We start from the raw sequence: 17886 nt of genomic DNA on the forward strand, positions 1-17886 counted from the left end.
CATCATCGAATGGTTCACTTCTAAGTAGCAGCAGTGGACAGGGTTAGAGCTTTTACTTCTTTACAAAGTCAGTCTCATTTCTAGAAACCTCTCAGGGGGCTGAGGTGTCTTGTGCTCAGAGCTTATGAATTCTACCTCACCAATGTCCGGAGAGGTCATCCACCAAGTGCAGTGCCTGCTGGGGAAGGTCACAGCAGCTGTCCCAGACCAGTCACTCTGCACCACAGATGGTGGAAGAATTTTGGTCTCTTTGCTTATTCATTTCCCTAACATTCAGGTGGTAGCTTTGGCAAGCGCCTCCTTGACCAGGCAAGTTCCCATCTTGGTCACCTGACTGGAGCCACCCTGAGATAATGTTTAAAAATTCTATCTCGTATTTAGTCTTGTACTCTGTGGAAGGCAAGAAGCTGTATTTTTCTCCAGGCTTCAGTGGTATGTTGAGGGTGTGCTTGGTGGGGAATCCATGTTTATGTTCATGCTCCATGTTTATAATCATTCTCCAACCCCTAACCCTCCCCACAGCCCCCTCCTTTGTTGTATTTGATCAAGCACATGTGTTTGTGTTTCATCTTCAAAATAAAAATTTATTCAATCTGTAACAAGAACATTGAATCTGCACATCTGCGCACAAGTTCACATTTAAAAACAGCGGAGCACATCAGTAATATAAAATCTATGATACAAGTGGAGCATCCCAACCACCAGGAAGATCAAGGAAGGAGATGAGCCCACTCTTTATATTCTGTTTCAAATGCCTCAAAAAGGTCCCAGAGATTCCAGGGAGCACCTGCTTTATTTAATAAAATGTGAGCTTAGAAGTTTGGGGTGGCCTGGGGCAAAGGTAACAGTCAGTGGGAGAGCCTTGTGGACTTGTTTTCCACATTTGAACAAGTCCTAAAAAATAAAGTAGAAAGAAACAAAGAAAAGGCACCTTAAGCCACGCCAAGCAAACCCAAACCCAACAAAACAAAAACCAAGCAGTTCCCGGTGGGCTTGCTGACTGGGAACATTTCAAGGCCAGCTGCCCAGTTTTCAGGTTGGGCCATCAGCTCAATGAGTGAAGCCCACCCAGGTCACCAGCTCTGCATGTGCACACAGGCTGCACTACCCTCGCAGTGGGGACACGGGGGTGGGGGGCAGCACCAGTCATACACCTCCTGGGACTCTTCACACTGATGAGGAGCAATTCCAGTTTAGAAGTCTGAGATCTCTGGGGCACTGAGAAAACGAGGCTGGTCTTTTTTCATAGCAGGAGCCAGGCCCCGTCATCCTCCACTTCCAGGCTGGAAAAGTACAGAAGCACCTTGCAGTAGCTCTCCATGGCATCAAGGGACCCTAAGGCCTGGGGGAAGGGTTAGGAGTGTGCAGCTTCCTGCTTTGGTAGCAGGCCTTTTCCTAATATGGATGTCATGTGAGTTGAGGCAGTAAATCACCCTTGCGCCTAACACAAGCCTTGATCTTACTTTTAGTTTGGAAAGGAAAACAAAATCCAAGGTGCTTTTAAGTTGGACTGATCATGAAATACCTAAAATTTCATCTTGTCTACCGTCAAAAAGCAAAATAAAATGAAACAAAAATGCCACTAGCCATTCACCATCACAACCATCACTATAAGACACACCATCACTGAGGAAATGGCGACTATTTTGCATACAGAGTGTTGGATGGGGTGCAGGCCCAGGTGAGAATCAGCTCCCAGTTCCACCCACTTATCCATGAGGGCTGACCGCTATGGAACTCACAGGACAGCCGTGGCTGGGTACGTGGAGAGGAAAAGACTGTACGGTCAACAAGATGATGCAGGTTTTAATACTCACAATGTAAACAAAGTATCCACAAACAGGTATCCAGAAAGCCAAAGAATGGCTTTATTTAAAAAATTTTAAATGCCCTTTGAAAGTGATCCTTTTTGCATAATGCTTTCTTAGAAGAATAAGAAACAACTCCTCCAAAAACATTTTTACTAAACATGCTAGATCACTTCAGAACTGAAGCCTTCAGATGGAACAGGGAAGATTTCTGCCAGCTGCTGTATCTCAGAAAAGCAGCTTCTTGGAGCAAGCTTCCGGTCTAGCCAACACCATCTGCCTGGGGCCCACAAACAGGAGGAGACCGCAGAGCCTGCGCTGTCCCCAAAATGAGAAAGAGAAAATACCAGTTGGGATGAAAGGACAGAACCTGGAAAACTCTGGATAAAGGGCCTGAAGAGGTTGAGATGCTAGAAATGATCCCAAACGTTTACAATCTGAAAGGCAACCAAAGAGAGGAGAGATGAATATCACCACACTACAGTAGTACATGTTCACCAAAGTACACACTATTTGTGTTTTCAAAACCAAGAAAGGTTTGGGATTTCTCTCCTTTCATACCAACCAGGTAACCATCCCAGATTACAGCTCAAAACCTATGTGCTCCTGGGGGTTTTACCCCATGCACCAAAATGTTACTCTTTTTATGCATATATGCACACACGTGCATGCATGCATGTGCACACGCATGCACACACATACCTCCAAAGAAAATGAGAGTCAGACTATGGTGATTTTTGAAATAAAGACAGAGTGAGGCACTGTGCCAGGGCCAAAGCTTTCCCTCCTCTGTTCTGTCCTTCTACCAAACCTGCTGGTCTAGGGCTGGGTTTTCCACAAACAGAAAAGGGAAACAGGCCACCAGAGATCATCACAAAGTCTGAAGAGAAGAAAAGTCTGAAAAGTCCTGGACAACTTATTGTACACCTCCCCTGGATCCTGCTCAGTCCTGTAAATAAGACAAGACTACCCAGCTGCGGGAGTTTAAGAGGGCTGGCAAAGCCCCTTTGGCATGGCTGAATTATAGGCCCTGTGTGGTGGCTGTTAATCTAGGCAGGTAAATGAATTGATATTTAAAAAAAAAAAAAAAAAAGTAATAAAAACAAAATGGAAGGCAGAGAAAGATCGTTTCCTGTACTCTTTAAACAAAAAGTTTGTTTTTCACAGCATTAGAGGGTTTCCCCAGCTTTGTTGCTACTTAACGTGGTAAGCAAGAACATTAAACCCGGCGGTAGGGGAGAGGAGAGAACAATACTGTCAACACTGCTTTTTCCTCTTAATGTGTGGATGTCACCAATGGTTAACAGGAGTGGACACCACTTTCTTATCTGCCATGCAACTCTCTCTCCCAGCTCCCACCTCAATTTCCTATCCTTCCCCCATCATACTGGTGATGGAATTGCCTCAGCAAGATGGGTACGTTAGATGGATGAGTTCTAGAAACTCAGAACCCTGTCTCGCAAGCCTCCTCACATTGGTACATACCACCTAAGAAAACCACCTTACAATACATTACATATCCAGGACTCACAAAGCTGTGTGAATGATACATGTAAGAAGCATGGTTACACATAATCAGGACACCACAGGACACTTTTAACAGGCAGTTTCTGCCCAATCTGCCTCCTGGCAGTGACGTCTGTCTGAACCACAGCTTCCGTATGGCAACTGGACTTAGAGCCCCTCTTGAGCACCTAAGAGTTGGCTTCAGTCCACCTGCCCTCTCTCTCTTTTCATGCCTTTCCTCACCCTGCCGCCCCCACTGCACTCTGGCCTCTGAAATCAACCTGACAGACTTTGTACCTGCCTTTTCCTTTCAGTGCTGCAATAAAACAGAAGTCTCAGATCTGCACTCGGTCAGATCTCTCAGCAGTGTGGGCATCAAGCAAAGCAAACAGGAAGCAAATCTGCACACCACTTCCGTTTTGGTTAGTTTCAGAGGGTCTCTCATTCCAGGCTAAGTGTGTTTTCTATGAGAAGCTGAAATAGGCTTGTTTATGGCAGGTGCACCTGTGTTAAAGACATCCATGACAGCAGCAGAGCAATAGCTTCCTAAAAGGAGTCACTGCTAGGCACCTGCCTTCAGCTGAGGCCTCTCTACCACCTCAGCCCTCAGCAGCTTCCATCCTGGGCAGCAGTGACACTCCCATCCACTCCTGGCTGCGGTCCAGCTACTGGCAAACAACATTCTGGGATTTTGGTCTCAGAGAGAAATCAGCCTTCAGTCAAACTGTGACCTAATGGGAGCCTTTAGGGTTTCTCCGAGGAGGAAGTTGCTAACACATAATTTGGCAGGAACTGGAGATCAGAAGTCTCCATTTAAACAATTCAAACCACCATCCATACGCTGCGGATTCCTACCCATACCCATCAGTGTTATTTCTGTGGTGCCTTTGTGTTTACCAGTTGCAGCTTAACTCCTTCTTGGAAAGAATAAATTTGAAAAGATCCTACAACATCAACAACACTGTAAGAAAGTGACAACGTTATGTACATAAATACTGTATAAACTCTAGAAAAATGACAAACTTTCCAGGAAAAAAATGGAAAAAAAAAACAAAACCCAAAAAACTTAGGATGTCAAATGTTAACAGTGATAATGTAGAAAACTTTGCTTTCAATGGAGGTTATACATACGTAATACAACAATTCAAATGATCATCTATGAGATTAAAAAACAGTAACAAGGAAAAAACCACCACAGGCAGCACGGGGAAAATAGCACTGGGGAGGCAAATAAATGGGGGGGAGGGAAGGCCCATTAAACTCAGAAGGCCCACAGAATTATTCAAGTAACAGAAGGGTTAACCCCTACAGATGTATTCATTTACAAGAACACACTGAGTTTTGATTGCTGTTTTACAAATTTGTCACCACTGTGTTTTAGTTGGGAGAATGAGGAAGAGCAGGAAACCACCAGCGTGGATGCTACCAGGCCAGCAGTTACCTGGCAGCGGCCTCCATCGACCTGAGACCTGACTTCCTCCTCCTCTTGTCACGCTTTCCTCCATGGACTGCCTTCCCCTGGGTTTCACTTGTGGTTCATATTTTAAATTTAATGCCAAAAATTATTTGCTTGAGAAAAAAAGTATTTGCTTGGTAAATTTACAAAGCCAGCCATTATCATGCTTTTCTGTAAGGTTAGGCTCTGGAATACCAGAAGAAATGGATTCTAGAAGACCCCCTTTTAAAGCAACGCGGAACCTGTGCGCCTCGGGAACTCCAGTGTGCGGGGGCCGGAGAGGAAGGCTGAGCGTGCTCTGCCTCCTGTCTGGCTGCTCTTCAGCTCAGCCGGAGCCTCAGGTCTGGGAACCAAACCATCGTCACCAGGAGCTTGGGGAGCATTTCCAATCTCCCACTCCATCTCCACCCTCCCCATCTGCCTCCTGCCCTCAAGTAAGCATGCCCTTTCTCAGAGGGCAAAATGGGGAGCAGGTGGCAGATGATTGAAAAACAGCAATTTGCCTTTAAGAAAGGTGTTCTTTGCAAATGAGTTTTGAGGTTTGAATTTTTTTCAAATAAAATTAAAATTAAAAAAAAAAAAAAAAAAAAAAGACAAAATGGTCTTGCAGTCCAAATCTCTCTCCTCTCTCTCGAACACACACGCAGACATACACACAGAAAAACCCAAACCCTGCATGCGCCTGAACAGTAAAATGACCAAAAACATAAAATTAACCAATAAAGTGCATGTTCCTTACATATTACACCTGCCCCTTTTACAAACATTTCTTTTCCAAAGTCCCATGTGTAGGCTCAAGATCACATGGTGTTATAGAAGGGGTTGCTTGTCCGCTTTTTATCATTCGCCTTTTTAAGTCTCCTAAGGGGGTGAGTTCTGCCATGCTGCTGACGGGGTACCACAGCCAGGCCAGGGGCTAGGCTTGCACACTGTAGGCCCTGGGTCTGTAGCAAAGGCAGGCCTCCTTCAGAACTAGGCAATTCAGGTCCTGCCCTGGGGAGCGAACACTGTGGACTGTAACCAAATTCTTTGGCATACTGCACAAGGGGCCTCTCCACTGGCTTGCTCTGCGCAATACACTCTGTTGTTCTGAGTTGCTCTACAAAATACTTGGTGGGCTCTGGGTTCTGGGGGGCACCTGGGTTTTCTGGGGGCTCCTGGACCTCCATGGCATGCATGCCTGTGTCTGTCCTGATGAAGGGCTGAAGCAGTTTGAGATGAGGGGATTCTGAGGAGATAGGTTCCCTCTCTGGTAAACAGTCTTTACAGAGGTCCAAGTAACCTAACTTGGCGAGGGAAGCGGAGCGTCTCATCTGGGATGGTATGGTGATCCCTGCCTGGCAAATCACTCGGGACTCGATTTCTTTAGCACGCTCCTTCACCACACTGGCACTGTGGCTGAGACCCTTTATGTTGTCACTACTGGAGCTATGTGAGAGTCGACAAGCTGTGGGTGATGGGTTCAGCTTTTCCTGTAACTCCTCGATGTCGTCGTCACCAAGTCTGCTAATTAAACTCAGGTCTTCGCGACTTAACCGGGAGCCGTTCTGCGGCCCCTCGCTGCCACTGGAGCCAGGGCCCTCCTGCCTCCCCTCCCAGCCGCCCTGCTGTGCAGAGGGCCCGCTGTCTGTGCTGCTGCTCTGCTCTGTGAAGCCTTCCAGGTGAACCACAGTCTGGGTTTGCAAGTAATCCAAGTTGGTAGATGGTACATGAGTTGTGCGACTGACAAAAGGCGCCGCTGTCCCTAGGGCTGTGGCTGGGCTGTTGCTCCTGTCTTCAGGGCTGCTCAGGGTGGAGGCTGGGCTGGCAGGCCTACCGTGCTCAGGAGAGGAAGGATGTGGCAGAGGTAGCACTTGCGGGTGCAGAGAAACCTGACTGGGGCAGAGAGTCCTGTTGAGATTTTCATCCAGTGCACAGAGCACAGTGATGGACTTTTCCATGTTCACTTCCCTCAGCCCTTGGTCCCCACTTACTGCGGTGGTGGCTACTTCAGCCCCTGGCCCGGGGTGAGCAGGTGATGTCACTGAGTGGGCATACTCTATGATTTCTATCCTCTTAGGAAGAGAAAGAGGGACTGCCTGAGTCTCCGACTCCTGGCCTGCAAGCACAGTGCTCTGCTCCTCGAGCTCTCCCTCCTGCTGCATCCCAGCATCTGACCCTGGGTACCCCTGAGGAGGCAGCAAGGGGTGGGACTCCAGCAGCTCAGATGCTGGAGCAGTGGCTCTCTGTTCAGAAAGGGGTAGTGAACTAGCGTCAGACCCACCACATTCCCCTTTGCCCTTGTTCATCTCTGATTCCTTGGGGACAACCACATTTTCTGGAGTGGCTTCATCATTTTTCCCTTTTGGTGCTAGGTCTGCCACAAGAGAATCATTCTTGGAATTTTTGCGCATAGACAATGAGGTACATACAGGGGCAGCACCATGGTGTTCCTGCTCCTGCCGTAAGCGCTCTTCAAACTCTAACGTGGCTCGCCTCACTGAGCCCTGGCACCACTTGGCACCTGGGGGCATCCCTGGGCCACGAGGCTCTTGCTCCCCCTCAGCTGGGTCTTCTTCTTCCAAGTCTGCTGTGAGTGAACGTGTGGTTGGGCAGCCTCCTGGGTCCCACCTCCCTGAGTCTTTGGCTAGTTCAGGCTGGGCTGTGCAGGAACCCTCGCTCTGCTCCAGATGACTAGGTTTGTTTTCCAGGGCCTGGGCCCTCTCAACGGGCAGCTCATGGACAGTGGTCTTCTTTGGCGTATGACACGGGTTGGATAGGACATCTCCTTTTAGTTGAATCTGTCCAACTCCTTGACTGATGGATTCTATCTCAGTGATGATTTCTTTGACTGAAATTGCATTTTCCGAGTGAGACTGCATGATGATGTCTGGGCTGACCAGTTCTGAGATTGCCTAAGAAGAGAAAGTAATGAGATGGTTATGGAGAACTGCAGTCCAACTGAAAATGCCAGATGTTCTGCTTATTAATTCTGTGATCCAGGACAACCGATCTGAACAGGAGGACACAAATAATGGAATGCCTGGGGCTGTATTCTGGCCATCTGTTTTGTGGTACAAGGAAAAAACCAGGATTCATCAAGGCCAGATACACAAAATTCGTTCCCATGTGTACAAAACTTTGTTTTTCATGCAGGATTCCAATTCAAAACCTTGCTCCAAAAAATAACAGCAAATAGATATGAAAGGTTCCATAATCCTTACTTTTCTAAGACCATGAGCACGTACAATTGAGACCATATTGTGGGCAAATGAAACCTTTTTCCTCTGGCATATCAAATTCCAGTCTGATCCTAGTGTAGTTCAAGTAGAAGAGTTCCCCTCAAGGGCCTGGTGGCCACCTTAGATATGTCTTAGAGTGAGATGGATGAGACTGCTATCTGATGTCTGACAGGACACTCACTGCTCTCTTTTCTCCTCAGTCTTGCCAGCCTTCATCCACACCCTCCCACGTTTCTCCTTGCAGCAGCATCCCCAGCTCAGAAGGGCAAGGAGAATGTCTGACCACAAAACCCCTAAGTTTCACATGGCTCCTTCTGGGAAAGGTTTACTTAGCCTATGCAGTCACACAGCTCAGCCAACTTAGAAACTGTGACTCTCTGACGTTTTACTGTTTACCATTTATGAATTCCTAGATGGATTTAGGAGAAGACCAAAGAATTTGGCCAATAAAAAATCAGGCCCTACTGCTAAAACGAAACAAAAATCCAAAATTTAAAAAATCTGGACATGGCCTCTGGACACCTCTTTAAGAGATATTGAGATGTTATAACCATCAATCTACTTTGTTACACATTTTCCTAAGCTTTCAAAGTACAATTATTTCCTTTGGAATTGTTCAGGCTTTTCATCTTCAAAAGAGTCAGAGCTACTACAAACCTACAAGGCTAGTCATGTCTTTGGGAGAAATCTGCCAGGGCATCAGACTGAGGCAAAGTTGCCAATACTGGGAGAGAAGCCACAGCAGGTCTAGTGTGTGCACAGCCTGTGGAGAGAGCGCTCATATGACCAAGGTCTTTGCAGAAAGGCTATTTCTGTCAGTGCTGCTACACACATTGGTCGAAAGGGGAGCTCATGCATTCTAATTTCCTAGTACAAAAGAAATAGAGGCATAGCCTTTGTGGACAGTAGAAGACAGAAGACAAGGAAGAAATGCCCTGGGGCAAGTAAGGAGAAAACAGATAAGGAGAGGAGGACATGGTGGTAAATATAAGTAGAAAGACATTAAGAGATGTCTAGAATCTACTCAGTCCCACTAAAATTTTTAGTGAAGTTTGGTAAAAGAGAGTCACCATTTACTTCCCAACTACAGTACTGTATTGATCTAAGACATCACTGTCTAGAAGATGCATCCCAATGTCAAAATGAGAGTAAGTATGAAATCTTAGAACTGATGAGACAGCAGTAATTCTTTCCCTGGGCTGAAATGGCTTGTAAGAACTCATATGCTACCAAAGAAAAACCATAGGATTCTGTTTGCTCTTAAATCATTTCTCCAAACCAACCCTTAATTCTTAAGCATCACTGGGTCTGAACAAGCAACATCATGAATCGCAAGAACTAGTATGAAGAATCAGTTCCTGCTCCAACAACTATTTACAAATGCTTCGTTTTTAAATATTCTGTGGTGAAAAGAATTTCCCAAGCAAATCCATCTTCTCAAGAGACACAGGTCTCACTCAGGAAGCTCTGAGTCACTGACACTTTATTACTGGTGACAACTGATCTGAACTACAGGATCCAGCGAGGGGACCTCTCCTTGTTCTGCCAAGACACTCATTTTGGCTAATTCCTTCCCCATTCATCCCCTCTCAGAAGTGCATCCAGTGACCAAAAGCCTGAAAAGATAAATTTCTCAAAAGGTAACAGATTTGAAAAAGTATTTAAACCGGTAAGTTTTCAAGGGAAATCTCAGCTTTGAGACTGTTCCTCCCACACTGCCTTCCTAAATCTACAGCAACAAATATAAAACAAACAGAGCAGAATCCCAAACACGTTGTCTTTGAAGAAAACTTCATTAGGTGGAAAACTATAAAGACAGCTTTTACCTTTGACTGTTCCTCATCTATTGAAGATTCTTCAGACGCATGGGGGGTATTACTCAAAGAGCTGCTTCTCTGGTCATCGGCTGTCACTTCAGAAGGGACCACTTCTACCACTGACAGTCGGCAGCTTTCGCTCCGTCCTCCGCCCAGTTCTTCCGTCCTTGAGTGGGAAAAAGACTGGGACCGGGTTTCTTGGGAAAGCTCTACAAACTTCTCTAGGGCACTGAAGAAATCAATGCGATCTGTACTGAAATCCGAGAGCCCAGCCTGGCAACTGGGTTGGGGGCTTGGTGACTCAGGGTCAGGGGACATGGGGAGGTCTTTGAGTCGAGATGTCAATTCTTCCATAGGCAGTAAGTGGACGTTCATGTCTGCTTTCAGTGCGTCTGTCTCCAAATCTTCCACTGTCAAGTCTGGGAACTTGTTGGCCATCTCTGGGGCCTGTCCAGGTTGGATGAAAGCTTTGGATGCATGGCAGTTGTCAAGAGGGAATTTGGAGTCATTCAGACAACATCCTGAGGAGCATCCATTGATGTCATTCAGATTTAACTCATCTTCAATCTGTCCAGAATGAAATTCCCTAGAAGTAAACTCCAAGCAGATAACTCTTCCTTTGGTACACAGGCCTTTCTGGCTGGTATCTTGAGGGACCAGGTGCTCCACAAAGACCGGAGGTAAGGGTGGGTGGCTCTCTGTGGTCTTCGCCTCGGCAATCTGGTCTGCTGAAGTGGTGATCTCCTTCTTGTTGAGCTCTAGCCCTGGCTTGCAGATGGGTTCGTGGTGGTCGGAGAGGTCACTATCTGAATGAGATCGCCAGAGCTTGTTATGCCGCTGTTTGCTGTGGAGGAGATATGCAGGAAATACCTTACTCATTTGTGAAAACAATCACCACCCTCCCAGGAAGCTGCTCCTAGATAAATCTTAACCCCTCAATGTACTTCGGTAATACTCAGTGGAATCAGGCCATAAATATTTGAAAAGATGCTCTCTTTAATAGCAAAACAAGCCAAACCAACAAAACAAATTAACATAAGATCAGATTTTTATCTATTAGACTGAAAGCAGTTAAAATGATTGGTAATAGCTGATGTTGATAAAGATGTGATCAAACAAGCTTGCTCATACACTACTGGTAGGAATGTGAACTGTGGCATTTTTTAAGAGGGCGATCTGGCAAGAGCTCTTACAATTTAAGAATTTTTCTTGGAGAAACACACTATAAATGCACAAAGATATACATATAAAGATGTTTACCGTAACAATGTTTGTAACAGTAAAAAATTAACCACACACAAAAAAGAAAATTTACGTAAATTACAGTTCACACAACTATATGCCATGAAGCTGTTAAATAGTCAGGTATTTTAGGGGAATGATGTCCAAAGTCTACCATTAAGTGAAAAAGCATGTTGAAAACCCTTGGAATATTCTGAGTCTAAGACCAAGTATAGGAAAAAATTAAGAAACATCACCAAACTGGTAATGGTTTTTTTTTTTTTTTGAAAAGGCAGAAATACCAAGGGCTTTTACTTTCTAAACTCTATTTCTACGATTATTGAATTTTTAAGAGAAGAAGCATATTTTAGCTCTTATAATCAGAACAAAAAAAAATCCCTACAATCAAACAAAATAAAAATGATAAAAAGGAACTATTCCATTGGAGCCTATCACCAGGTTCTCAATAATAGCGGTGGAAAGCTGATGGAGGCTAATGGCTGACATAAGGGTGTGAGGATGCAGTGGCTGTTCTTGAACCGGAGAGCAAAGATGGGCCGGAAGATCTAAAAAGGAAGCTCAGGAACAGAATGGAAGAGGATGAGCATAAAGTACAGGTCTTTTCAGAAAGATCTTTGGCTAAAAACCATCAAGCTGACACCTGGAAAAGCAGGTGGGTCAGAAACGTCACACCTCCTTTGTTTCCAATGTCTTTGAACCACTGACCTTTGAGTCTGCTTAACCCACTGCACTACAAGGGCTCCTCATTTAGCCAAAGCCTGAGCCAGAAAGAACTAAGAACCCCATGGCTGATCAGTACTACCTGCTCATGGAATAGGTCAGTAAGTGCAGTGCATGAGGGTGCGGTCTCCATTATTTACAAGCTGATGAGGAGTTACCTAACTACAGGGTGGAATGGGAAACTCAGCCCAAAACAACTTGCCCCTGGGCTCAGGGCCACGCCCTCCTCTGCTGCCTATGAATCTCTGCCTAGTCATGCGCCTGCACTAATGTGAACCCCTGTTTGTTCTCAACTCTGCACCTGCTCCCAGCTTGTCTGCTGCTTGGGTGAGGCTCTCTCTGACTCAGGCGTGCACAGCACAAGGGTGCTCCGAGGCAGGAAGTAGGTCAACCTGTTTATGTAGACAAACTGTCATCAATCAGCTGGGTGCAAGGTAGGGTTTTCACAGATTGCAAGCTTCATGGACTCCAGCCACCCCTAGGAGGAGACAACATATCACATATCCCAAACAAATGACTGGCTGTGAATCGTTGGGGTCTAAACTGTACACTGTGACCAGCCAAGAATTCAGTACTCTTCCTTTTAAAGTCTCTTCTCTTATATCCTGACACCTCCATTCCCTGCCCTAGCTATGCCTGTGGTCTCCAAATTCTATCTGTCACCTATCATGAGGATGTTCAAACCTGCACCAACTCCTCTCACCCACCATGGCAGGGCAATTCCTGTGATAACAGAGGAACAAATCTCAGAGGGGAGCTCTTCTCTCCTGTCTAATACTCTAAAAGAATAGCTTATCTTAGCAGTTAAGAAGCAAATGGGATGTTTTCATGATTCCAAGAATCCTGCAAAGTTGTTTCTTTTAACACTTCTGGAAATCACCAATCAGGAGGGAACCAGAGACTGCAGTGTATGCTAACAGGCATGTTCCGTGCAGGTTTCAGAGGAAGTGGCTGCTGACATCACAGCGTGCTGCTCAGCAGGGACTTCCTTCTCTTCGTGGGAAACAGAATCATCAGAAAACATTGGGCTGTGGCTCTTGAATTAAACTGACACCTATTCTCTTCATGGGAAAGAGAGTCATCAGAAAACATTGGGTCGGGGCTCCACGATTAAACTGACACCCATTTATAAAGGGGAAAGAAGAAAAATCACAAATCCAAAGACGGGTCTGATGACACCTCATCTGTCATTTTTGCACTAGGATCTGTAGAGTGAGTGGTCCGCAGCTCCCTGATACAGTCAAGATATCCAGCCTCGCTGCCTTTGAAGCACTTCTGTGCCACGGCCCCGCCTGATGACGCCCTCCTCCTGGATTCCGTGCTTACCATTCTCTTTCTTCACAGTGTTACCATGTTTTTGTTCCTAACAAAATACTTAGTTATCCGTATTTTGAACTTTATGTAAATAAAACCCTACTGTATGTATTCTGCAATGACTTATAAACATGTTTTTGAGATTTATCAGTGCATGTGTCTGTAATTACAGAGTGGGATGTATATGTCACAATTTATTTATTCATTTTGCTGATTAACAGGTTTGGCTGTTACAAACAGCACTGCCACAAACATTCTTAGTTTCTCAAAGATGTTATACAGAGTAGAAAACCTGGGTAATGGGTCTGTGTGCGTCACCAATTTTCTTGGTAACACCAAAACGATTTCCAATGAGGTCTTTTCCCAAGTCAGTTTATTCTAATGCTACTTTAAAAGAAAGATATGTAAGACATTAGATCATATCTATTATTTTAAACTGTTAATTTTTAAGTCCAGCTGACTTCTCCACCTATTCCAGGCAGGCAGCGAGTAAACAAGATGCCAAAAAAGAACTTCAGAGTTGGTTTGTGGCCTGGATGATGTAATCAAGTCTCAGGATTTTTTCCCCCTTGGGTGGCCTCTGACCTGAATCCAGATTCTCATAAATACACAGACACACATGAGATGACTGGGTCATTCTGGGTAAGAATTTGAACTTTTGCTTAGAAAATGAACAAGAAGGATATTTAAATGACAAATGCATATGGTACCTTAAAGTCTTGCCTCTACTTTCTTACGTTTGGTAAAGCATCAACTCTGTTTGAGAAAGTTATATAGAGGAAAACATTGGTAAAAATGGAGTATCTGTTATAATAAAATCAGATTGTTTATTCTTAAGATATAACCTTTAGAAATGGGGAAGGAGGAAGAGAAGGGACATCATTCTAGGATTTTCTATGTGCTATGCATGGTCCTAGGAGCCCTGGTAGCATAGTGGCTAAGGCACTTGACTGCTAACCAGAAGGCTGGCGGTTCAAACCCACCAGCCACTCCTCGGAAGGAAGGTTGGGCAATCCTACTTCCGTAGTGATACTGCCTCGGCAACCCAAGGAGGGGTCGCTATGAGTCGGGGTCGACTCGACGGCAAATAACAACAATAACAACAACAACATGCATGGTCCTAGATGCCTTGAGGTTATTTCACTGAAAAGCTATTAAGAAGACCTTTTAAACTCTCATACACTGCTGGTGGGACTGTAAAATGGTACAACCATTGTAGAAAGCAGTATGGCGATTCCTTCAAAAGTTGGAATTAGAAATACCATTTGACCCAGCCATCCCATTACTAGGTATATACCCTAAAGAAGCAAGAGCCATGACAAGAACAGATACATGCACACCCATGTTCATCGCAGCACTATATACAATAGCCAAAACGTGGAAACAACCTAGATGTCCATCAACTGAGGAATGGATAACCAAACTATGGTACATACACACACTGGAATACTATGCAATGCTAAAGAATAATGTAGAATCTGCAAAACACTGCATAACGTGGATGAACTTGGAGAACATTATGCTGAGTGAAATAAGTCAATCACAAAAGGACAAATATTGTATTAGTCCGTTATTGTAAAAGTTAAGGAAAGGTTTATCTATTGAAGGAAATTTTCTTGGTTGGTTACCAGGGGTGGAAGGGGAGGGGAGGGAACGCTGTTATATAGATAGAGATAAATATTGATTTGGGTGAAGAGAAGGGCAATGTACCAAATGTGAGTGACCAATATGGCACCACTGAGGATAAGAAAGACATAGAGAGGTACATGGGAAGTACAGACAACAAATATGAACCCTTTTGCATATACAGTACTGAGTTGTAAGTGAAGGCAAACATGGGTATATGGATGGATAGATAGGTGGACAGGCTAAACAATTAGGTATGTCTAAATGGGGAGTGTATCCAAGATCACATATAGGGTTGGCAGACAATAGTCCTATAAGTTTATGTGAATGATCAGAATTCCCAGGTGTATAGTAGAGCTGACAAGGGGCAAGGTTGTGGTCACTGCTTGGTCACAGCCAGCTACCCAGAGCGACCGAGTAGTTGAACCTGTGGGCTTGGGACCATAGTCGCAGGGGACATCAAGCTCAATTGGCATAACATACTATACAAAACATTGTTCCACCTCCTACTTTGGCGAGTAGCTACTGGAATCTTAAAAGCTAGCAAGATGCCATCTAGATGCAACGATGGGTCTCTCCTCATCAAGAAGAAAGAAAACCAAAATTAATGGAAACAATCAGTCCTAGCGACTGGTACACCATCCGATCTGCAACCTATACAACTATGAGACCAGAAGAACTAGATGGTGCCTGGCTACCACTGTCATCCACTTGGAAGGGATGTAGGAGATCCTGCATAGAGAGGGAGAACAATGTGGAACAAAACTCAAAATCATTTGGAGGCAAAAAAAAAAAAAAAAGAAGGTGGGGACCAGGTTTGCTACTCCAATAGAGCCTGGTAGAACCACTGAGACTATGGCCCCTAGCTGCCCTTCAGGTCTGGAATTGAACCCACACCTGTGGTTTCCAGCCAAACAAAGTACAGGCATGTGAGTTACACATTTACCTCAAGTAGACACACGCCCTGGAGAGAACAATCATGGGAGAAGTAAGGGCTGCTTATGTAGAGAGAGACAGCTCAGGGGGCAGGAGAGTATGGAGGGATGGACACTGGGAAGAGGTAACTACGGGGAGGAAGTGGGAGGGGAGCTGTTGCATTGTGGTAAATTTTGGTCAATGACATGAGACAAAGTATACGTGAACTACTGTATGAAAAGTGAATTTACTCTGTAAATCTTCACCCAAATCAAAATAAAATTAAAAAAAAAAAAGAAGACCTTTTAAGACTCAATTACACTTGGCTGTCACCTGACCAGAAATCTACTTCCTTTCACTTTTGAATTCCCTGCTGCTGGATGACCACTGTGCACAAACTAACTAGACTTCAATGTCCCCACCAGCAAAGCTGGGCTAAAGGGCAACTCAGTTTCTTCCTGTCCTGGAGATGGAGGCGTTCAAAGAATAAAACATGACATCTGTGAGGACATGTAGCATGAACTCTCCCTGGCCACTACCCAGTTTTTCTTCCTTGCCCCCTATACCCTGGAACCTGATACCACAGACACATGGCCCAGCTTGCCAATGGTCTGCCTGAAATCTAAGCCTGTCTAAGGGAACATAAATCTGCCTGATACTTGCATGATCACAGTGCAGAATAACAAACAGGGCTGCTGGCAGTTTAATGGAGAGTTTCAGAACACACACACATACACCCCTTTCCCTACTCCTGCCTCACTCCTACCCCTCAGCTGTAAAACCAAAAAAAAAAAACAAAAGCAGATATAAACAGTATCAGGGGTTTTATAATTAACTCTCCAAATCTTAGGTCTAAAGGGGGAACACTAAACACTGGACTTCTTCCTCAGGCTCTTAATCACCCACTGAAAGATGTAAAAAAGTCCCTGTAACGTTACTGTTTGGTTCTCACCATCATTCTCTGATTAAGAGATGTTGTTGTTGTTGTTAGTTGCCATTGAGTCAATTCCAACTCATTAAGACTCATTAAGACCCCATGTGTGCAGGCAGAACTGTTCCCTAAGGTTTCCAAGGTGTCACCTTCTGAAGCATATCGCCAGGCCTATCTTCCGAGACACCTCTGGGTTGTTTCGAACTGCCGACTTTTTGGCTGGTGGTTTGTGTCACTCGGGGATTCCTTGATTAAAAGACAGTCACCCATTTGTAGATCACTACAATCTACTTCCATAGTGATACTGCTTTGGAAACTCAAGGAGGGGTCGCTATGAGTAGGGCTGACTCGACGGCACACAACAACAACAACAGGAGGCTGGTGTCAGTTTGGTAAACTTTTGCCAAGAGGTCAAAGCACTGAGCTAACACCTGTACACAGAGTTGCCACCTCAAGTTAAGCACCCAGTGCCGCCCTAAATAACCATGGAACTGGAAAATGCTAGGATCACCACTAGCACAGAAAACTGCCACAGGCCTCCTGGGAGAAGATATGAAATACAAGATCCCAGAAATTGCTTTGCAAACAGACTGAGAGGAAATTTTCTAAATACCTTCCTGGTCACCTACGCTTCAAGGCTTAAAAGAGCTTCAGTCCCAGGAGCTGGGGCTTCTCTTTCTTTGCTCTTCTAAGCAGGCAGTCTCAGATTCAGGGACAGGGCAAGGGTCTCCTGGGCCCAATACACCTGGCAGATGGCATGGCAGGTAGCCTATAAAGGCCAAGGTTTTTTGACAACACATCATAGACCCTAATGGCTGTACACCTAACAGGTATTTCTGACTTTTTCCCTACTGGCAGAGAGGCCTGATTTGGTTTGATTGTTCACCATCCCACAGGTTCAGGGAATGTAGCACTCCTGCCGCCCCAGAGGATAAACATGAATTTGTTTTAGCCAGTCCTAGAAATTCTATTTCTCTCTGGCCAGTGACTAGTTTTATGCATACGATCCAACCCTTGCCAATGGGTCTTCTTTCCAATGGGAAGGGTCTTCTTTCCTAATGAAAATGCTCCTTTTCTTTAGCCAGATACTGTGGAATTTATATGTAGGTGCCTAGATTGGTTGTGTCCCTTGAATGAAGATTATTACTCCACTCTGTAGGTGTCTGTCTCGACAGGATCCTTCTTCTGGGTTCCAGTAACTCCTCTCTCCCCTCTGGGCCTGTTGTTGTTGTTATGCGCCGTCCAGTCAGACCTGACTCATAGGGTTTCTGAGGCAGTATCACTACGGAAGTAGATTGCCCCATCTTCCTTCCGAGGAGTGGCTGGTGGG

The 17886-nt window shown here is 45.1% G+C and overlaps 1 protein-coding gene across 1 annotated transcript in view; it reads right to left on the minus strand.

Moving 5' to 3' along the window:
• Positions 1-5570: 5570 nt before the first annotated feature.
• Positions 5571-17886, minus strand: part of SSH2 (slingshot protein phosphatase 2) — a 114685-nt gene continuing 102369 nt past the window's right edge. The window contains exons 13-14 of the mRNA XM_042780500.1: positions 9818-10652; positions 5571-7664 (exon numbers count right to left, since the gene is read on the minus strand). Of these exons, the coding sequence (XP_042636434.1) occupies positions 5571-7664; positions 9818-10652 (2929 nt within the window). The remainder of the gene's footprint in view (positions 7665-9817; positions 10653-17886) is intronic.

The sequence above is a fragment of the Orycteropus afer genome, unplaced genomic scaffold (genome assembly GCF_000298275.1).
Source record: "Orycteropus afer afer isolate SDZICR_OR568_19922 unplaced genomic scaffold, OryAfe1.0 scaffold00042, whole genome shotgun sequence".
Classification (NCBI taxonomy): domain Eukaryota; kingdom Metazoa; phylum Chordata; class Mammalia; order Tubulidentata; family Orycteropodidae; genus Orycteropus; species Orycteropus afer.